General features: G+C 45.4%; 1 protein-coding gene across 2 annotated transcripts in view; it reads left to right on the top strand.

Annotated features, from left to right (window-relative positions):
* Positions 1-22,770, top strand: part of hps5 (HPS5 biogenesis of lysosomal organelles complex 2 subunit 2) — a 50,137-nt gene that overhangs the window by 5,191 nt on the left and 22,176 nt on the right. For both annotated transcript variants that reach the window (XM_036969472.1, XM_036969473.1), the window contains exons 2-12: positions 851-976; positions 5,568-5,678; positions 6,050-6,114; positions 7,950-8,142; positions 8,440-8,570; positions 8,779-9,003; positions 10,817-10,977; positions 11,839-12,017; positions 17,221-17,379; positions 17,894-18,062; positions 19,275-19,392. In XM_036969472.1, coding sequence (XP_036825367.1) covers positions 869-976; positions 5,568-5,678; positions 6,050-6,114; positions 7,950-8,142; positions 8,440-8,570; positions 8,779-9,003; positions 10,817-10,977; positions 11,839-12,017; positions 17,221-17,379; positions 17,894-18,062; positions 19,275-19,392 — 1,619 coding nt within the window. In that variant the 5' untranslated portion in view covers positions 851-868. The remainder of the gene's footprint in view (positions 1-850; positions 977-5,567; positions 5,679-6,049; positions 6,115-7,949; positions 8,143-8,439; positions 8,571-8,778; positions 9,004-10,816; positions 10,978-11,838; positions 12,018-17,220; positions 17,380-17,893; positions 18,063-19,274; positions 19,393-22,770) is intronic.

Here is a 22,770-nt window from a genome sequence, read left to right as displayed (position 1 = left end):
GCAGCACCCTGGTCACTGGTCACCCCCAAAGCCAATTCCTACTTTGGTCACCTTCCAGTTCTCTGCTGCCAATGACTGGAACGAACTGCAAAAATCACTGAAGCTGGAGACTCATATCTCCCTCACTAGCTTTAAGCACCAGCTGTCAGAGCAGCTCACATATCACTGCACCTGTACATAGCCCATCTGTAAACAGCCCATCTATCTACCTCATCCCCATACTGTATTTATTTATTTATTTTGCTCCTTTGCACCCCAGTATCTCTATCTGCACATTCATCTTCTGCCTATCTACCATTCCAGTGTTTAATTGCTATATTGTAATTACTTTGCCAACATGGCCTATTTATTGCCTTAACTCCCTTATCTTACCTCATTTGCACTCACTGTATATAGACTTTTTGTTTTCTTTTGTTCTACTGTATTATTGACTGTATGTTTTGTTTATTCCATGTGTAACTCTGTGTTGTTGTATGTGTCGAATTGCTATGCTTTATCTTGGCCAGGTCGCAGTTGCAAATGAGAACTTGTTCTCAACTTGTCTACCTGGTTAAATAAAGGTGAAATGAAAATAATATATATATATATATATATATATATATATATATATATATTTTTGTTTGATTAGACCGCTGTCAGTCTTCAGTCTTCTAGAAATACTTTTTCAATAGCCCCTTTACCAAGCTTTTTAAATTGTTTTTATCTGTTGCTCAAGGGGGGTTTGTGTCTGTGTGTGTGTGTGTGTGTAGTGTCTGTGTACTGTGACAGCAGAAAATAAACAATATATTCTCTCTCCCTCATTTCCTTCCCCCTCTCTCCTTCTCTATCCCATTCTCTCCTCCTCTCTAAGCTGGTCAGGACTGTAACCATGCCCATGTTACCTGTAGTGCCTGAAGTTCAGAGTCATGTGCTGGCTGAGTTTGACTGTCTGGACCCCCTGCTCTCTGCACTCCGCCTGGACTCTGGCAGGCTCAAGGTAGGTCACGCATGCACGTTATTATTAGCTGAGAAAAGTTTAGAGGTTCGACTCCAAATATTCAATTGATTTGTTGAAGGAAGAGATATCAAGTGGATTGTAAAAGTTTTAATTTAACCTTTTATTTAAGTCAGTTAAGAACAAATTCTTATTTACAATGACAGCCTACCCCCAACAGTGGGTTAACTACCTTGTTCCGGGGGCAGAACGACAGATTTTTACCTTGTCAGCTCGGGAATTCGATCAAGCAACTTTTCGGTTACTGGCCCAACGCTCTAACCACTAGGCTACCTGCCACCTCTACACTCTAACCACCAGGCTACCTGCCACCTCTACACTCTAACCACTAGGCAACCCTGCCACCTCTACACTCTAACCACTAGGCTCTACCTGCCACCTCTACGCTCTAACCACTAGGCTACCTGCCACCTCTACACTCTAACCACTAGGCTACCTGCCACCTCTACACTCTAACCACTAGGCTACCTGCCACCTCTACACTCTAACCACTAGGCTACCTGCCACCTCTACACTCTAACCACTAGGCTACCTGCCACCTCTACACTCTAACCACTAGGCTACCTGCCACCTCTACACTCTAACCACTAGGCTACCTGCCACCTCTACACTCTAACCACTAGGCTACCTGCCTCCTCTACACTCTAACCACTAGGCTACCTGCCACCTCTACACTCTAACCACTAGGCTACGCTGCCACCTCTACACTCTAACCACTAGGCTCTACCTGCCACCTCTACGCTCTAACCACTAGGCTACCTGCCACCTCTACACTCTAACCACTAGGCTACCTGCCACCTCTACACTCTAACCACTAGGCTACCTGCCACCTCTACACTCTAACCACTAGGCTACCTGCCACCTCTACACTCTAACCACTAGGCTACCTGCCACCTCTACACTCTAACCACTAGGCAACCCTGCCACCTCTACACTCTAACCACTAGGCTCTACCTGCCACCTCTACGCTCTAACCACTAGGCTACCTGCCACCTCTACACTCTAACCACTAGGCTACCTGCCACCTCTACACTCTAACCACTAGGCTACCTGCCACCTCTACACTCTAACCACTAGGCTACCTGCCACCTCTACACTCTAACCACTAGGCTACCTGCCACCTCTACACTCTAACCACTAGGCTACCTGCCACCTCTACACTCTAACCACTAGGCTACCTGCCACCTCTACACTCTAACCACTAGGCTACCTGCCACCTCTACACTCTAACCACTAGGCTACCTGCCACCTCTACACTCTAACCAATAGGCTACCTGCCACCTCTACACTCTAACCACTAGGCAACCCTGCCACCTCTACACTCTAACCACTAGGCTCTACCTGCCACCTCTACACTCTAACCACTAGGCTACCTGCCACCTCTACACTCTAACCACTAGGCTACCTGCCACCTCTACACTCTAATCACTAGGCTACCTGCCACCTCTACACTCTAACCACTAGGCTACCTGCCACCTCTACACTCTAACCACTAGGCTACCTGCCACCTCTACACTCTAACCACTAGGCTACCTGCCACCTCTACACTCTAACCACTAGGCTACCTGCCACCTCTACACTCTAACCACTAGGCTACCTGCCACCTCTACACTCTAACCACTAGGCTACCTGCCACCTCTACACTCTAACCACTAGGCTACCTGCCACCTCTACACTCTAACCACTAGGCTACCTGCCACCTCTACACTCTAACCACTAGGCTACCTGCCACCTCTACACTCTAACCACTAGGCTACCTGCCACCTCTACACTCTAACCACTAGGCTACCTGCCACCTCTACACTCTAACCACTAGGCTACCTGCCACCTCTACACGCTAACCACTAGGCTACCTGCCACCTCTACACTCTAACCACTAGGCTACCTGCCACCTCTACACTCTAACCACTAGGCAACCCTGCCACCTCTACACTCTAACCACTAGGCTCTACCTGCCACCTCTACGCTCTAACCACTAGGCTCTACCTGCCACCTCTACGCTCTAACCACTAGGCTACCTGCCACCTCTACGCTCTAACCACTAGGCTACCTGCCACCTGCCACCTCTACACTCTAACCACTAGGCTACCTGCCACCTCTACACTCTAACCACTAGGCTACCTGCCACCTCTACACTCTAATCACTAGGCTACCTGCCACCTCTACACTCTAACCACTAGGCTACCTGCCACCTCTACACTCTAACCACTAGGCTACCTGCCACCTCTACACTCTAACCACTAGGCTACCTGCCACCTCTACACTCTAACCACTAGGCTACCTGCCACCTCTACACTCTAACCACCAGGCTACCTGCCACCTCTACACTCTAACCACTAGGCTACCTGCCACCTCTACACTCTAACCACTAGGCTACCTGCCACCTCTACACTCTAACCACTAGGCTACCTGCCACCTCTACACTCTAACCACTAGGCTACCTGCCACCTCTACACTCTAACCACCAGGCTACCTGCCACCTCTACACTCTAACCACTAGGCTACCTGCCACCTCTACACTCTAACCACTAGGCTACCTGCCACCTCTACACTCTAACCACTAGGCTACCTGCCACCTCTACACTCTAACCACTAGGCTACCTGCCACCTCTACACTCTAACCACTAGGCTACCTGCCACCTCTACACTCTAACCACTAGGCTACCTGCCACCTCTACACTCTAACCACTAGGCTACCTGCCACCTCTACACTCTAACCACTAGGCTACCTGCCACCTCTACACTCTAACCACCAGGCTACCTGTCTCCCCTACCCTCTAACCACTACCCTGCCACCTCTACCCTCTAACCACTAGGCTACCTGCCACCTCTACACTCTAACCACTAGGCTACCTGCCACCTCTACACTCTAACCACCAGGCTACCTGCCACCTCTACACTCTAACCACTAGGCTACCTGCCACCTCTACACTCTAACCACTAGGCTACCTGCCACCTCTACACTCTAACCACTAGGCTACCTGCCACCTCTACACTCTAACCACTAGGCTACCTGCCACCTCTACACTCTAACCACTAGGCTACCTGCCACCTCTACACTCTAACCACTAGGCTACCTGCCACCTCTACACTCTAACCACTAGGCTACCTGCCACCTCTACACTCTAACCACTAGGCTACCTGCCACCTCTACACTCTAACCACTAGGCTACCTGCCACCTCTACACTCTAACCACTAGGCTACCTGCCACCTCTACACTCTAACCACTAGGCTACCTGCCACCTCTACACTCTAACCACTAGGCTACCTGCCACCTCTACACTCTAACCACCAGGCTACCTGCCACCTCTACACTCTAACCACTAGGCTACCTGCCACCTCTACACTCTAACCACTAGACTACCTGCCACCTCTACACTCTAACCACTAGACTACCTGCCACCTCTACACTCTAACCACTAGGCTACCTGCCACCTCTACACTCTAACCACTAGGCTACCTGCCACCTCTACACTCTAACCACTAGACTACCTGCCACCTCTACACTCTAACCACTAGGCTACCTGCCACCTCTACACTCTAACCACCAGGCTACCTGTCTCCCCTACTGTATCGAATTTTTAAAAAATACAAATATTTTCCAGCTCCTGTGAATAGTTTGTTTTAGTCAGATTAATCAGTCTGTAATACACAATTGATCTATACAACCTGGCACGTTGGAGTGTAAAAATGTGTAAATGTTTGTTACAAACCAGAATGTTGAAGTTACATTTCAACTTATTCTACCGGTTGTCTGTGTGCTTTGTCCTTCAGCTGTTTGAAATTTGAGACAAAGTATGTAGAAATATGTTTGTATTTACGATCTTCTGACACATGCGATGTAAACGGTAGCACGATATGTAAACGGTAGCACGATATGTAAACGGTAGCACGATATGTAAACGGTAGCACGATATGTAAACGGTAGCACGATATGTAAACGGTAGCACGATATGTAAACGGTAGCACGATATGTAAACGGTAACACGATATGTAAACGGTAACACGATATGTAAACGGTAACACGATATGTAAACACTAGCACGATATGTAAACGGTAGCACGATATGTAAACGGTAGCACGATATGTAAACGGTAGCACGATATGTAAACGGTAACACGATATGTAAACGGTAGCACGATATGTAAACGGTAACACGATATGTAAACGATAGCACATTGTAACCCAACATTCAGCTGGCATTGGCAAACCTACCAGCTCTCTAGATAGTTGGGGAAACCATACCTTCCTGTGGATATTTTGTCTCAAATTTCGAGCAGCTGGAGGACAAACTGCATGGACAACCGCTAGAATAAGTTTAAATGTATTTCTTTTTTCCCTCAACATTCTGACTTGTGAGGAGCATTTACATACCTTAAGGGAACATTTGTGTATATAGTTTGTCCAATGCCAATAACTTCCCATTCATTTTTGTCCATTTCAGGGGGGAGTTCCCTTACACAGTTTTACACTCCCAATGTGTCAGGCTGTATATATATCAATGCATTGTTTATTGAAGCCTGATTTAATCAGACTGTGTTTTGAAAACCCTCTCTTTTCTTGTCTGTCAGTGCACCTGTCTGGCTGTATCAAGGAAGTGGCTAGCTTTGGGAACGTCAGCTGGAGGGCTGCACCTCATCCAGAGGGAAGGATGGAAGCAGAGGCTCATCCTCACACACAAGGTAGCGTATATAATGTTATCGTCTACTTCCTGGTAACATAATAAACGGATTGGCAGGATATACGACCTGTTTGTTGTTATCAGATAGATGTACTCTTGTTTTTAATAACATTGCACGAGCGATCCAGAACAGCACATCTCCTGTTTATGTAGCTTGAGGCAGCATGATGTACCAGTACACCCCCTGGACAGGACGCTAGTCTACCTCCTGTTTCTGTAGTGTGAGTCAGCTTGATGTACCAGTACACTCCCTGGACAGGACGCTAGTCTATCGCAGGGCCTTACCCTCAATCCGAGTGCCAGGTCCCATTTTTACGGTGTTTGGTTTGACTCGGCCAGGGATCAATAAGTGTCCTATTTCTTCTATCTCAGGAGGGATCTATCACTCAGGTGTCGTGTTGTCCACACGATGAAGACTTTATTGCTGTGGCAACAAGGTAAAAATGTTTTTAAAAATAACTCAAAGCATAGAAATTTATTTGAAGTTCACATGTTTACTCACTTCAGTGACTTCAACTTCTTCAATAAGTAAGTGTCAGGCTTTTTCAGTTTGCTTTTTTGTCTGTCTGCCTCCCAGTCTGCCTCTCTCTCTGTCTTTCTCTGTCTTTCTCTGCATGTTGTAGGTCAGGACCTGGTTGTAGCTAAACTAGGGGTAGATTTGGGATGAAAGGTTTTCTCTCTCTCTATGTCTCAGTCAGGGTCTGGTGGTGATCTGTCTGTCCTCTCTCAGTCAGGGTCTGGTGGTGATCTGTCTGTCCTCTCTCAGTCAGGGTCTGATGGTGATCTGTCTGTCCTCTCTCAGTCAGGGTCTGGTGGTAGTCTGTCTGTCATCTCTCAGTCAGGGTCTGGTGGTGATCTGTCTGTCATCTCTCAGTCAGGGTCTGGTGGTAGTCTGTCTGTCTGTCCTCTCTCAGTCAGGGCCTGGTGGTGATCTGTCTGTCCTCTCTCAGTCAGGGTCTGGTGGTAGTCTGTCTGTCTGTCTGTCCTCTCTCGGTCAGGGTCTGGTGGTAGTCTGTCTGTCTGTCCTCTCTCAGTCAGGGTCTGGTGGTAGTCTGTCTGTCATCTCTCAGTCAGGGTCTGGTGGTGATCTGTCTGTCATCTCTCAGTCAGGGTCTGGTGGTAGTCTGTCTGTCTGTCCTCTCTCGGTCAGGGTCTGGTGGTAGTCTGTCTGTCTGTCATCTCTCAGTCAGGGTCTGGTGGTAGTCTGTCTGTCATCTCTCAGTCAGGGTCTGGTGGTGATCTGTCTGTCATCTCTCAGTCAGGGTCTGGTGGTGATCTGTCTGTCCTCTCTCAGTCAGGGTCTGGTGGTGATTTGCCTGTCTGTCTGTCTGCCTGCCTGTCTGTCTGCCTGCCTGTCTGCCTGTCTGCCTGCCTGCCTGCCTGCCTGCCTGCCTGTCTGCCTGTCTGTCTGCCTGTCTCTGTCTGTCTGTCTGTCTGTCTGTCCTTTCTCAGTCAGGGCCTGGTGGTGATTTGTCTGTCCTCTCTCAGTCAGGGCCTGGTGGTGATTTGTCTGCCTGCCTGTCTGCCTGCCTGTCTGCCTGTCTGCCTGTCTGTCTGCCTGTCTGTCTGTCTGTCTGTCTGTCTGTCTGTCTGTCCTTTCTCAGTCAGGGCCTGGTGGTGATTTGTCTGTCCTCTCTCAGTCAGGGCCTGGTGGTGATTTGTCTGTCTGCCTGTCTGTCTGTCTTCCTTCTCTCAATCAGGGCCTGGTGGTGATTTGTCCGTCCTCTCTCAGTCAGGGCCTGGTGGTGATTTGTCCGTCCTCTTTCAGTCAGGGTCTGGTGGTGATGTGTCTGTCTGTCTGTCTGTCTGTCTGTCTGTCTGTCTGTCTGTCTGTCTGTCTGTCTGTCTGTCTGTCTGTCTGTCTGTCTGTCTGTCTGTCTGTCCTCTCTCAGTCAGGGCCTGGTGGTGATTTGTCTGCCCTCTCTGTCAGGGCCTGGTGGTGATTTGTCCGTCCTCTTTCAGTCAGGGTCTGGTGGTGATGTGTCTGTCTGTCTGTCTGTCTGTCTGTCTGTCTGTCTGTCTGTCTGTCTGTCTGTCTGTCTGTCTGTCTGTCTGTCTGTCTGTCTGTCTGTCTGTCTGTCCTCTCTCAGTCAGGGCCTGGTGGTGATTTGTCTGCCCTCTCTGTCAGGGCCTGGTGGATATTTGTCTGTCTGTCTGTCTGTCTGTCTGCCCTCTCTCAGTCAGGGCCTGGTGGTGATTTGTCTGTCTGTCTGTCTGTCTGTCCTCTCTCAGTCAGGGCCTGGTGGTGATCTGTCTGTCTGTCCTCTCTCAGTCAGGGCCTGGTGGTAGTGTGGGAGCTTCAACTTGAGCGTCGTGGCAGACCAGAGAGGGTCAGTGTTTCCTGGGAACACCGTGGCCAGACGCTCACCTCTCTCTGCTGGGACACCGCAGCCCTCAGGGTGTTTGCTGGGGATAAGGGGGGCAAGGTGTCCTTCCTCCGCGCTGGATCCTCCAAACTCGGAAAGGTAGTGGGAAACTAACCGTTGAGTTTTATTTTGGGGAGGTGAAAGATATATTAGCCTGGTCCCATCTCTATTTGTGCTGTCATGCCGACTCCTATGGTCTTTGTCATGCCAAATGTCTGGCGTGAGAACACTGGTAATGGTTGGCTGTTCAGCAAATCTGGCACCAAGCTCGGAATAGCTGAATTGATTATCAGGTATAGTTTTTTTTTCTTCCCCTTCCCCATACCGTGGATCTATTACAATCTCCATCTCACGTATCCTGTCTAGTCACATGATCCTTTGTTCTGTGTTGTCCAGGGCTCAGCGTTTGTGATCTTCCCCGTCCAGACCATCACTACTGTGGATTCCAGAGTGGTTCAGCTGGGTTATCTGGACGGACGACTGCTTGTGTCCTCTCTCAGCCGCTGCTACCTCTGTGACACGGAGAGGTGAGTGTGGGGACATAACTGGGGGGCAGTAGGCCGCCCAGATGTTACAGAAGTGTCGTGGAAGCATAGAAGAAGATATTTTTTAATATTATATATTTAACATTTAAAAAAAAATATATATATATATAACATTTTAATATTAGTGAGTAATATTATCTGGTCTATAAGGTTAAAGGTACCACCCAGCTCCTCCTCTCGCGATCCACAGAGAGAAGTTCTGGCGTGTCGGTAACAAGGAGCGGGACGGAGAATACGGAGCGTGTTTCTTCCCTCTGAGCCGCGGCGTGATCGTTGGCCAACAACCTCCTCCTCTGCTGTACTGTGCCAGGCCTGGGTCTAGAGTCTGGGAGGCCAGCTTCAGTGGAGATGTCCTCAGCACGCACCAGTTTAAACAGCTGCTGGCCGTACCACCTGCACCTCTCATCAGCTACAGGTGTGTGTGAAGGCAGTGGCCTTCAGGAAGTGTTCATACCCTTTTTTGACTTATTCTACATTTTGTTGTGTTACAGCCTGAATTCAACATGGATTGAATAGTTTAAAAAATATTTTTTTTTTTACCCATCGACACACACTACCACATAATGACAAAGTGAAAACATGTATTTTGTTTTATTATTTATTGAAAATGAAATCCAGATATCTAATTTACAGAAGTATTCACACCCCTGAGTCAATAATACTTCATAGAAGCACCATTTTGGTGGCTATTTACAGCTGTGAGTCTTTCTGGATTCTGAAGTCAAAGAGTTTTCCACACTCCAAGATAGGCACTTCATTCATTTTTTTTTAATTCATCAAGTTGGTTGTTGATCGTTGCTAGGCAGCCATTTTCAAGTCTTGCCATAGATTTTCAAGACAATTTTTTTTTAAAGTCCAAAACTGTAACTAGGCCACTCAGAAACATTCAATGTCGTCTTGGTAAGCAACTCCGCTTTTTTTTACCCATCTACCAATAGGTTCCCTTCTTTGCGAGGCATTGGAAAACCTCCCTGGGCTTTGTGATTGAATCTGTGTTTGAAATTCACTGCTCGACTGAGGGACCTTAGAGATAATTGTATGTGTGGGGTACAGAGATAAGGCAGTCATTCAAAATATTATGTTAAACACTATTATTGCACACAGAGTGAGTCCATGCAACTTATTATGAGACTTGTTCAGCACATTTCTTCTCCTGAACTTATTCAGGCTCTTCGCCATAACAAAGGGGTTGGATACTTATTGACTCTAGACATTTCTTAAAACATAATTCCACTTTGACATTATTAGGGTATTGTGTGTAGATCAGTGACCCAAAAATATATTTTTAAAAATTTGGGCTGTAACGTGTGTGTGTGTGTGTGTGTGTGTGTGTGTGTGTGTGTGTGTGTGTGTGTGTAAACTTCTAGGTCCTAGAATCTAGGGGGATTCACTCTGTACATTGTAAGCTAATATATACAGTACCAGTTTTTTTTTTAAATGTAATATCCTCTACATCGTATAATAGTTCTGAAGACTTCAAAACTATGAAATGACAAAGAGAATCATGTAGTAACAAAAATAGTGTGAAACAAATCAAAATATATTTGAGATTCTTCAAGTAGCCACCTTTTGCCTTGACAGCTTTGCAAACTCTTGGAATTCTCTCAACCAGCTTCATGAGGTAGTTACCTGGAATGCATTTCAATTAACAGTTAAAAATTATTTGACCAAGATGGAGGGTGATGGAGTGCTGCATCAGATGCCCTGGCCTCCACAATCCCCCGACCTCAACCCAATTGAGATGGTTTGGGATGAGTCGGACCGCAGAGTGAAGGAAAAGCAGCCAACAAGTGCTCAGCATATGTGGGAACTCCTTCAAGACTGTAGGAAAAGCGTTACAGGTGATGCTGGTTGAGAGAATGCCAAGAGTGTGCAAAGGTAAAGGGTGGCTATTTGAAGAATCTCAAATATATATAACACTTTTTTGGTTACTATGTGTTATTTCATAGTTTTGATGTCTTCACTATTATTCTACAATGTAGAAAATAGTAAAAAAAAAAAAGAAAGAAAAATCCTTGAATGAGTTGGTGTTCTATAACTTTTGGCCAAATAGCTAGCATTTCGGTAGCACGACTGGGTAAGATGCTTCAGGAGGGCGGTCGCGTGTTTACGAGGCAGAGGTCCTGGGTTCGAGCCTCTGTATGAGCAGAAGGAAGCTGTACTCACTTTAAGCCGCGTGACGTCCTTTACACTAATACTGTTTGTTTGTTGTTGTTGTTTATCTGCAGAAGTGAGCCCCATTACAACCGAGCCCAGAAGAGTTCCCAGTCCATAGCCTTCCCCAGACTGTTATACTTTGGGGATCAGAACCTGCTGACGTGGACAGACTCGGCTATCTATGTCTTCACTCCTCAGAGTGGCCAGGTACTGCTGTGGACCGAGGTCAAAGGTTAGTAGCAGTAGCTTTTAGGTAGTAGTTCAGCGTTCTCCAGTAACAACAAACTAACTACACTGAACAAAAAATATAAACGCAACATGTAAAGTGTTGTTCCCATGTTTCATGAGCTGAAATAAAAGATCCCAGAAATGTTCTATACACACAAACAATCTTATTTCTCTCCCAAATGTTGTGCACAATTTTGCTTTCATCTCTTAGTGAGCATTTGTCCTTTGCCCAGATAGGTGTGGCATATCAAGAAGCTGATTAAACAGCATGATCACAGGTGCACCTTGTGCTGGGGATAATAAATTACCACTTTAAAATGTGTAGTTTTGTCACACAAGACAATGCCACAGTTTTGAGGGAGCGTGTAATTGGCATGTTGACTGTAGGAATGTCCACTGCTTCTTCACCTTGTGGGATCGTCGGGGGAGGAGTCTCTGTCTCATCCATTCCTCTGTCACCTGACACGTGACCGACCACCTGTTCACCTTCACTGTCAGTCATCCTACCTGTCCAGCTACCCACACAGATTCCACTAATCTTTCAATGTGTAATGGGTATTTCTGTCTGTAATAAAGCCCCATTGTGGTGAAAAACTCATTCTGATTGGCTGGGCACCCCTGCAAAGTCATGTGAAATCCATAGTTTAGAAATTGTTGCATGTTGCGTTTTTTTATAATTTTGTTCAGTGTAGATGTTGTATTTGAGTGTACATTTCAGATCTGTGACTATTTATGTCTCCTAGATGTTTCTAGATGTTTCTCCACTACCCTTCAGGTTAAAAAGCCCCAAAAAGATGAATTTAATGTTCTGAAAAGAAAATGGACACTCAATAATTTTTCTTATTATTATTTTTTTCTTCTCCAGACGTGGTTGAGATAGCGGTGTACCGCAACGAGCTGTTCTGTCTCCGTGGCGACGGCCGCATGTCCCACCTCTCGCTGTTGTCTGTGGAGCGGTGTGTCGACAGGTTGCTACGCAGGGAGGCGTGGTCTCTAGCGGCCACGGTCTGCGTGATGTTTCAACATGCGATCGCCCCCAGCAAGGTGAGACTCGTATTACTGCAGGTTTTTCACCCCAAACCCTGTCCCTCAAAGTACTCTAAGGGCGTTTTGAGCTGTAGTTTGTTACGTTGTATTTTTTTTCTTCTCATTTGGTTCAGTTGGGTTTCACAATGCCAAATGTCAAACTAACTAAAAGTTCCTAAACAAAACCACATATCCAAGCAAGCACTTCTTCATTGAACAAAAATAGCCACTCTCAGGACCGGCCCGCCCAGTAGGCAGAATTAGGCCTTGGTCTACCCCATTCATAGACTCTAACTTCTTTAGCACCTATTGACGATAGTATCTTCCTTACAGAGGGTTTTTGTTAAGAGCCCCGACACTCGGTCTGAAACGTTGACACGCATCGCTAGCGGTCGTGTTTTGGAAACAGGGACTATATCTTTCACATCAGCCAGGAAGTAATACAAATTAAAGGTTAAATTGATACACATCTGAGGGTTTGTGTTTCCCACACGGCCATATCTTCAAGTTATAGTGTTTACTGACAGACGGAAGACAGAGGAGAACACCTGGGATAATTATCTAATCTAACGTCCTCTGAACACCTGGGATAATTATCTAATCTAACGTCCTCTGAACACCTGGGATAATGATCTAATCTAACGTCCTCTGAACACCTGGGATAATTATCTAATCTAACGTCCTCTGAACACCTGGGATAATGATCTAATCTAACGTCCTCTGAACACCTGGGATAATGATCTAATCTAACATCCTCTGAACACCTGGGATAATTATCTAATCTAACGTCCTCTGAACACCTGGGATAATGATCTAATCTAACGTCCGCTGAACACCTGGGATAATGATCTAATCTAACGTCCTCTGAACACCTGGGATAATTATCTAATCTAACGTCCTCTGAACACCTGGGATAATTATCTAATCTAACGTCCTCTGAACACCTGGGATAATTATCTAATCTAACGTCCTCTGAACACCTGGGATAATTATCTAATCTAACGTCCTCTGAACACCTGGGATAATTATCTAATCTAACGTCCTCTGAACACCTGGGATAATTATCTAATCTAACGTCCTCTGAACACCTGGGATAATTATCTAATCTAACGTCCTCTGAACACCTGGGATAATTATCTAATCTAACGTCCTCTGAACACCTGGGATAATGATCTAATCTAACGTCCGCTGAACACTTGGGATAATGATCTAATCTAACGTCCTCTGAACACCTGGGATAATTATCTAATCTAACGTCCTCTGAACACTTGGGATAATGATCTAATCTAATGTCCTCTGAACACCTGGGATAATGATCTAATCTAACGTCCTCTGAACACCCTTGTGTGAATTTAACTCAGGAAGTGTAGTGGAAGTGTAGTTTAGTAGGATGGAGGCTCCATAGCTGTATGGGTCTGTAGCTACTACAGTGTCGTTTAGGAGGATGGAGGCTGTATGGGTCTGTAGCTACTACAGTGTAGTTTAGTAGGATGGAGGCTGTATGGGTCTGTAACTGCTACAGTTTAGTTTAGTACGATGGAGGCATCTGTAACTGCTACAGTGTAGTTTAGTAGGATGGAGGCATCTGTAACTGCTACAGTGTAGTTTAGTAGGATGGAGGCATCTGTAACTGCTACAGTGTAGTTTAGTAGGATGGAGGCGTCTGTAACTGCTACAGTGTAGTTTAGTAGGATGGAGGCTGTATGGGTCTGTAACTGCTACAGTGTAGTTTAGTAGGATGGAGGCTGTATGGGTCTGTAACTGCTACAGTGTAGTTTAGGAGGATGGAGGCTGTATGGGTATGTAACTACTACAGTGTAGTTTAGGAGGATGGAGGCTGTATGGGTATGTAACTACTACAGTATAGTTTAGTAGGATGGAGGCATCTGTAACTGCTACAGTGTAGTTTAGTAGGATGGAGGCTGTATGGATCTGTAACTACTACAGTGTAGTTTAGTAGCATGGAGGCTGTATGGGTCTGTAACTACTACAGTATAGTTTAGTAGGATGGAGGCTGTATGGATCTGTAACTGCTACAGTGTAGTTTAGTAGGATGGAGGCTGTATGGATCTGTAACTACTACAGTGTAGTTTAGTAGGATGGAGGCATCTGTAACTGCTACAGTGTAGTTTAGTAGGATGGAGGCTGTATGGATCTGTAGTTTTACTGATGAAAAAGACATTACAATTTACATACATTACATATTAATGTTTTTAAATGTATCTATCAGTTCCACATACATGTCAGTACACACACTCAACCAGTAGGTCACATGTCAGTACACACACTCAACCAGTAGGTCACATGTCAGTACACACACTCAACCAGTAGGTCACATGTCAGTACACACACTCAACCAGTAGGTCACATGTCAGTACACACACTCAACCAGTAGGTCACATGTCAGTACACACACTCAACCAGTAGGTCACATGTCAGTACACACACTCAACCAGTAGGTCACATGTCAGTACACACACTCAACCAGTAGGTCACATGTCAGTACACACACTCAACCAGTAGGTCACATGTCAGTACACACACTCAACCAGTAGGTCACATGTCAGTACACACACTCAACCAGTAGGTCACATGTCAGTACACACACTCAACCAGTAGGTCACATGTTAGTACACACACTCAACCAGTAGGTCACATGTCAGTACATACACACACACAACCAGTCGGTCACATGTCAGTACATACACTCAACCAGTAGGTCACATGTCAGTACATACACACAACCAGTAGGTCACATGTCAGTTCATACACTCAACCAGTAGGTCACATGTCAGTTCATACACTCAACCAGTAGGTCACATGTCAGTTCATACACTCAACCAGTAGGTCACATGTCAGTTCATACACTCAACCAGTAGGTCACATGTCAGTACACTCAACCAGTAGGTCACATGTCAGTACACACACTCAACCAGTAGGTCACATGTCAGTACATACACTCAACCAGTAGGTCACATGTCAGTACATACACACAACCAGTAGGTCACATGTCAGTTCATACACTCAACCAGTAGGTCACATGTCAGTTCATACACTCAACCAGTAGGTCACATGTCAGTACACTCAACCAGTAGGTCACATGTCAGTACACTCAACCAGTAGGTCACATGTCAGTACACTCAACCAGTAGGTCACATGTCAGTACACTCAACCAGTCGGTCACATGTCAGTACACTCAACCAGTCGGTCACATGTCAGTACACACACTCAACCAGTAGGTCACATGTCAGTTCATACACTCAACCAGTAGGTCACATGTCAGTTCATACACTCAACCAGTAGGTCACATGTCAGTACACTCAACCAGTAGGTCACATGTCAGTACACTCAACCAGTAGGTCACATGTCAGTACACTCAACCAGTAGGTCACATGTCAGTACACTCAACCAGTCGGTCACATGTCAGTACACTCAACCAGTAGGTCACATGTCAGTACACTCAACCAGTCGGTCACATGTCAGTACACTCAACCAGTAGGTCACATGTCAGTACACTCAACCAGTCGGTCACATGTCAGTACACTCAACCAGTAGGTCACATGTCAGTACACTCAACCAGTCGGTCACATGTCAGTACACTCAACCAGTAGGTCACATGTCAGTACACTCAACCAGTCGGTCACATGTCAGTACACTCAACCAGTAGGTCACATGTCAGTACACTCAACCAGTAGGTCACATGTCAGTACACTCAACCAGTAGGTCACATGTCAGTACACTCAACCAGTAGGTCACATGTCAGTACACTCAACCAGTCGGTCACATGTCAGTACACTCAACCAGTAGGTCACATGTCAGTACACTCAACCAGTCGGTCACATGTCAGTACACTCAACCAGTCGGTCACATGTCAGTACACTCAACCAGTAGGTCACATGTCAGTCTACACACACAACCAGTAGGTCACATGTCAGTACACTCAACCAGTAGGTCACATGTCAGTACACTCAACCAGTAGGTCACATGTCAGTACACTCAACCAGTAGGTCACATGTCAGTCTACACACACAACCAGTAGGTCACATGTCAGTACACACACACAACCAGTAGGTCACATGAGGGAGAGCCGTTGTGCCGTGAGGTGTTGCTTTATTTGTTGTTTGAAACCAGGTTTGCTGTTCACTTTATAAGATGGAAGGGAGTTCCGTGCACTCATGTCTCTGTATAATACTGTACTTTTCCTTGAATTTGTTCTGGACCTGGGAACTGTGAAAAGACCCCTGGTGGCATATCTGGTGGGGTACGTGTGTGTGTCAGAGCTGTGTGTAAGTTGACTATAGAAACTATTTGGATTTTCAACACATTAATGTTTCTTATAAAAACAAGAAGTGACGAAGTCAGTCTCTCCTCAACTCTTACCCAAGAGAGACTGGCATGAATAGTATTAATATCAGCTCTTTGATTACAATGAAGAGCAAAACGTGCAGCTCTGTTCTGGGCCAGCTGCAGCTTAGCTAGGTCTTTCTTTGCAGCACTTGACCACATGACTGGACAATAATTAAGATAAAACTAGAGCTAATTAAGATAAAACTAGAGCCTGCATGACTTGCTTTGTGGAGTGTGGTGTCAAAAAAGCAGAGCATCTCTTTATTACAGACAGACCTCTCCCCATCTCTTTATTACAGACAGACCTCTCCCCATCTCTTTATTACAGACAGACCTCTCCCCTTCTCTCTATTACAGACAGACCTCTCCCCATCTCTTTATTACAGACAGACCTCTCCCCTTCTCTCTATTACAGACAGACCTCTCCCCATCTCTATATTACAGACAGACCTCTCCCCATCTCTTTATTACAGACAGACCTCTCCCCATCTCTATATTACAGACAGACCTCTCCCCATCTCTTTATTACAGACAGACCTCTCCCCTTCTCTCTATTACAGACAGACCTCTCCCCATCTCTTTATTACAGACAGACCTCTCCCCATCTCTATATTACAGACAGACCTCTCCCCATCTCTATATTACAGACAGACCTCTCCCCATCTCTATATTACAGGACAGACCTCTCCCCGTCTTTACAACCATTGAATCTATATGTTTTGACCATGACAGTTTACAATCTAAGTTTACGCCAAGTAATTTAGTTTCCTCAACTTGTTCAACAGCCACACCATTCATTACCAGATTCAGCTGAGCTCTAGAACTTAGGGAATGATTTGAATATCCTCAGCGCTCATCTGTTTACCGTTCCCAGGCCAGGAAGTCGATTCCCATCGACCGACTGGATCACCTGAGGTCACAGCTCAGTGTGACCACCCACCTGGATCTGATTGGCCAGCTGGAGGAAGTGGTCGCCAAGCTGGAGCCTCTAGACTCCGCCTCCAGCAGTCGCAGGAGCAGCATCTCCTCTCATGTGAGTCTGCCTGGAGGTCCTGTTTGTCCCTATCAGGACCCAGTAGTTCTGAACTATTAAAGGTAGTTGAAGAGATGTTCTATTGGTATCTCACGATTTACATTATGTTCAGTGTATCTTAATTTGTATAGTGTCTACATGAAGACATTTTTATAACCCATACACAACACAGCAGGGTAGCCTAGTGGTTAGAGAGTTGGACTAGTAACTGAAAGGTTGCAAGTTCAAATCCCCGAGCTGACAAGGTACAAATCTGTCGTTCTGCCCCTGAACAGGCAGTTAACCCACTGTTCCTAGGCCGTCATTGAAAATAAGAATTTGTTCTTAACTGACTTGCCTAGTTAAATAAAGGTAAAATAAAATAAATAAAACATGCAGGTCCTGTTTGTCCCTATCAGGACCCAGTAGTTCTGAACTATTAAAGCATGCATGCATAACAAGCAGTGCCTTTATGTCCTCCTTATGAATGTGTAATGAAGTCTTTGTTGGTACCCTCAATCTATTCTTTATTCAGGAGAGCTTCAACGTCCTGGACTGTGGCATCTACCGTGTCATTAGCCGGCGAGGCAGCCAATCAGACGAGGAGACCAGCTCCCTGGTCAGCCAATCGATGCTTGAGGAGGAGCGGCTGAAGGAGTTTAGCTTTGTTCAGGAGGAGGAGGAGCAGCAGGGGGCGGAGCATGGTAAGAGACTGGTGAAGGTTCTGTTGAATAACCCACCAATACCAGCCCTGAGGAAGTTCTCTGACCAAACTGGGGGAGGGAGATAACAATGTTTTGTAGCATTACGGTGGCGCGATTTCATTTTGTACGGGGAAGTCAAATGTGAAAGAAACTACTGTATAATAAACCCCTAATAGCATTATGGATCAGACCCTTTTTTTTCAATGTCAGACTAAAATGACAAACCCAAACCCTAACTTCCGGTAGCTCAGAAAACTGACGCAAAGGAGATGCGTGTTCTAGATACTATTTGAAAGGAATCACTTTGAAGTTTGTGGAAATGTGTAATTAATGTAGGAGAATATAACACAATAGATCTGGTAAAAGATACAAACGCCTCCAGCAACACATAAAACATCACATAAAACTATGACAAATGCTTTCAACTAGTGGGATAATGGGCGAGGTGAGTGGTGTTGCCGTGTGATAAGCAGTGTCCACTTTGTCAAAGACAGGGGCGTTTTTAAATATGTTGCTTGTCCATTCCCAGCATGCCTCTCTCCATGGTGCTGTTGGAGAGGCTCGACGTAGCAGATATAAGCCTATGGTAGGAAGAATATAACACCATTTAGTTCTGGTAAAATATAATACAAACAAATTGAAACTGTAGAACCCAGTTCCGACCAAAAATGAATTTTATCAAACAAACTAAGCTATATTTTATCTCCGGATGACAAATCAGAGCAAGATTACTGAATTGTAAGTACATTATTTACCTTCAGAGAGGAATGTATCAAACCCAGTTGCCGTGATATAAGTGTCTTGTTGTTGTGCCCTCTCCTCAAACAATAGCATGGTCTTTTTTCTTACTGTAATAGCTACTGTAAATAGAACACTGGCAGTTAGATTTACAATAATTTAAGCTTTCTGTCCATAGAAGTCTTTCCTAGAAAGTTGGCTGTTGTTTACAACGTCATTCTAGTCACATGATCGGATATTGAACAACAACTGTCCCGGTTTAGGGACACCGATCCAGTAGTATCATCCTCTACACATTTACCACATCAGTTTTTTTTGGTGTTTACTGTCATCTTATTTATATTTTTTGGGCAGTGTTTTTTTTCTCCTTTTTTTTTCTCACTTTTTACAGCATCGTCTGCTTGCATTCTCTCATCCTCCCTCCCTCCCTCTCCTCTCATCCTCCATCTCTCCCTCCATCCCTTCTTCCTCCAGATCCCCAGAGCGGTGGTGGTTTGGAGGTTACTGAACCCAGCGGTAACCACCAGTTCCACCTCCCCCTGTCATTCCGCCCCAAACACTCCCGCATCGCCCTGCAGGCCGTCAGAGACAGGTGATACATCCATCTACAGAGCCTAAAGAATCCTCTGTGACGTGATACTTTTATCAGTCCAATGCTATGGTATATTCCTTTAACTTAGCCTTTAATTAACCACGATGAAAATCCTTAGAGGTTAAAAACCAACTTATGAATCACCTACTGATAGCCTACACGTTCTTGATTAGGTGACATGTATCATTCTTTGTGTGGAAATCTTGTGGTGGCTAGTAATGAACACAATATAGATATCTCGAGTTAGTCCTTTGTGAAAATAAGTTCTTTACTAACAGGTTGTATGTAGACTGAAAGAGAAGTGAAAGTCGTCATTTTTAAATAACTTTGCTTCAAGGTGAAACCAATGAAAATGCAGATGTTCACTCTGATAGGTGGAAAAGGGAAGTAACCCTAACAACCACATGAAATAACAGGTTTTTTTTCCCCAAGACTTACATTCATTGCCTTTCGTCTACAGATGCATTCGGTACGTTTCACTTCACAGACGATTCAATTCAGATTCCACATTATTACGCTGTTTGTATTGTGTTGAGCGTTACTCTGGTCTTAGTGTCTGTAGTGTTGACCGTTACTCTGGTCTTAGTGTCTTTAGTGTTGACCGTTACTCTTGTCTTAGTGTCTGTAGTGTTGACCGTTACTCTTGTCTTAGTGTCTTTAGTGTTGACCGTTACTCTTGTCTTAGTGTCTGTAGTGTTGACCGTTACTCTGGTCTTCGTGTCTGTAGTTACTCTGGTCTTAGTGTCTGTAGTGTTGACCGTTACTCTGGTCTTAGTGTCTGTAGTGTTGACCGTTACTCTTGTCTTAGTGTCTGTAGTGTTGACCGTTACTCTGGTCTTCGTGTCTGTAGTTACGACCGTTACTCTGGTCTTAGTGTCTGTAGTGTTGACCGTTACTCTGGTCTTAGTGTCTGTAGTGTTGACCGTTACTCTGGTGTTCGTGTCTGTAGTTACGACCGTTACTCTGGTCTTAGTGTCTGTAGTGTTGACCGTTACTCTGGTCTTAGTGTCTGTAGTTACGACCGTTACTCTGGTCTTAGTGTCTGTAGTGTTGACCGTTACTCTGGTCTTAGTGTCTGTAGTGTTGACCGTTACTCTGGTCTTAGTGTCTGTAGTGTTGACCGTTACTCTGGTCTTAGTGTCTGTAGTGTTGACCGTTACTCTGGTCTTAGTGTCTGTAGTGTTGACCGTTACTCTGGTGTTCGTGTCTGTAGTTACGACCGTTACTCTGGTCTTAGTGTCTGTAGTGTTGACCGTTACTCTGGTCTTAGTGTCTGTAGTTACGACCGTTACTCTGGTCTTAGTGTCTGTAGTGTTGACCGTTACTCTGGTCTTAGTGTCTGTAGTGTTGACCGTTACTCTGGTCTTAGTGTCTGTAGTGTTGACCGTTACTCTGGTCTTAGTGTCTGTAGTGTTGACCGTTACTCTGGTCTTAGTGTCTGTAGTGTTGACCGTTACTCTGGTCTTAGTGTCTAGTTACATGTGACTGAGGTGGTGTTGACCGTTACTCTGGTCTTATTGTCTGTAGTTACATGTGACTGAGGTGGTGTTGACCGTTACTCTGGTCTTCGTGTCTGTAGTGTTGACCGTTACGCTGGTCTTCGTGTCTGTAGTTACGACCGTTACTCTGGTCTTAGTGTCTGTAGTGTCGACCGTTACTCTGGTCTTAGTGTCTGTAGTGTTGACCGTTACTCTGGTCTTTGTGTCTGTAGTGTCGACCGTTACTCTGGTCTTAGTGTCTGTAGTGTTGACCGTTACTCTGGTCTTAGTGTCTGTAGTGTTGACCGTTACTCTGGTCTTAGTGTCTGTAGTGTCGACCGTTACTCTGGTCTTAGTGTCTGTAGTGTCGACCGTTACTCTGGTCTTAGTGTCTGTAGTGTTGACCGTTACTCTGGTCTTAGTGTCTGTAGTGTTGACCGTTACTCTGGTCTTAGTGTCTGTAGTGTTGACCGTTACTCTGGTCTTAGTGTCTGTAGTGTCGACCGTTACTCTGGTCTTAGTGTCTGTAGTGTTGACCGTTACTCTGGTCTTTGTGTCTGTAGTGTTGACCGTTACTCTGGTCTTAGTGTCTGTAGTTACATGTGACTGAGGTGGTGTTGACCGTTACTCTGGTCTTAGTGTATGTGGTGTTGACCGTTACTCTGGTCTTAGTGTCTGTAGTGTTGACCGTTACTCTGGTCTTATTGTCTGTAGTTACGACCGTTACTCTGGTCTTAGTGTCTGTAGTGTTGACCGTTACTCTGGTCTTATTGTCTGTAGTCACATGTGACTGAGGTGGTGTTGACCGTTACTCTGGTCTTAGTGTCTAGTGTTGACCGTTGCTCTGGTCTTAGTGTCTGTAGTGTTGACCGTTACTCTGGTCTTTGTGTCTGTAGTGTTGACCGTTACTCTGGTCTTATTGTCTGTAGTCACATGTGACTGAGGTGGTGTTGACCGTTACTCTGGTCTTAGTGTCTAGTGTTGACCGTTGCTCTGGTCTTAGTGTCTAGTGTTGACCGTTACTCTGGTCTTAGTGTCTGTAGTGTTGACCGTTACTCTGGTCTTATTGTCTGTAGTTACGACCGTTACTCTGGTCTTAGTGTCTGTAGTGTCGACCGTTACTCTGGTCTTAGTGTCTGTAGTGTTGACCGTTACTCTGGTCTTAGTGTCTGTAGTGTTGACCGTTACTCTGGTCTTATTGTCTGTAGTTACGACCGTTACTCTGGTCTTAGTGTCTGTAGTGTTGACCGTTACTCTGGTCTTATTGTCTGTAGTCACATGTGACTGAGGTGGTGTTGACCGTTACTCTGGTCTTAGTGTCTAGTGTTGACCGTTGCTCTGGTCTTAGTGTCTGTAGTGTTGACCGTTACTCTGGTCTTATTGTCTGTAGTCACATGTGACTGAGGTGGTGTTGACCGTTACTCTGGTCTTAGTGTCTAGTGTTGACCGTTGCTCTGGTCTTAGTGTCTGTAGTGTTGACCGTTACTCTGGTCTTAGTGTCTAGTGTTGACCGTTGCTCTGGTCTTAGTGTCTGTAGTGTTGACCGTTACTCTGGTCTTTGTGTCTGTAGTTACATGTGACTGAGGTGGTGTTGACCGTTACTCTGGTCTTAGTGTCTGTGGTGTTGACCGTTGCTCTGGTCTTAGTGTCTGTAGTGTTGACCGTTACTCTGGTCTTAGTGTCTAGTGTTGACAGTTACTCTGGTCTTAGTGTCTGTAGTTACGACCGTTACTCTGGTCTTAGTGTCTGTAGTGTTGACCGTTACTCTGGTCTTAGTGTCTAGTGTTGACAGTTACTCTGGTCTTAGTGTCTGTAGTGACGACCGTTACTCTGGTCTTATTGTCTGTAGTCACATGTGACTGAGGTGGTGTTGACCGTTACTCTGGTCTTAGTGTCTAGT

This window comes from Oncorhynchus mykiss, chromosome 30 (assembly GCF_013265735.2).
Source record: "Oncorhynchus mykiss isolate Arlee chromosome 30, USDA_OmykA_1.1, whole genome shotgun sequence".
NCBI classification, from domain to species: Eukaryota; Metazoa; Chordata; class Actinopteri; order Salmoniformes; family Salmonidae; genus Oncorhynchus; species Oncorhynchus mykiss.
This window is presented reverse-complemented; position numbering and strand designations above follow the sequence as displayed.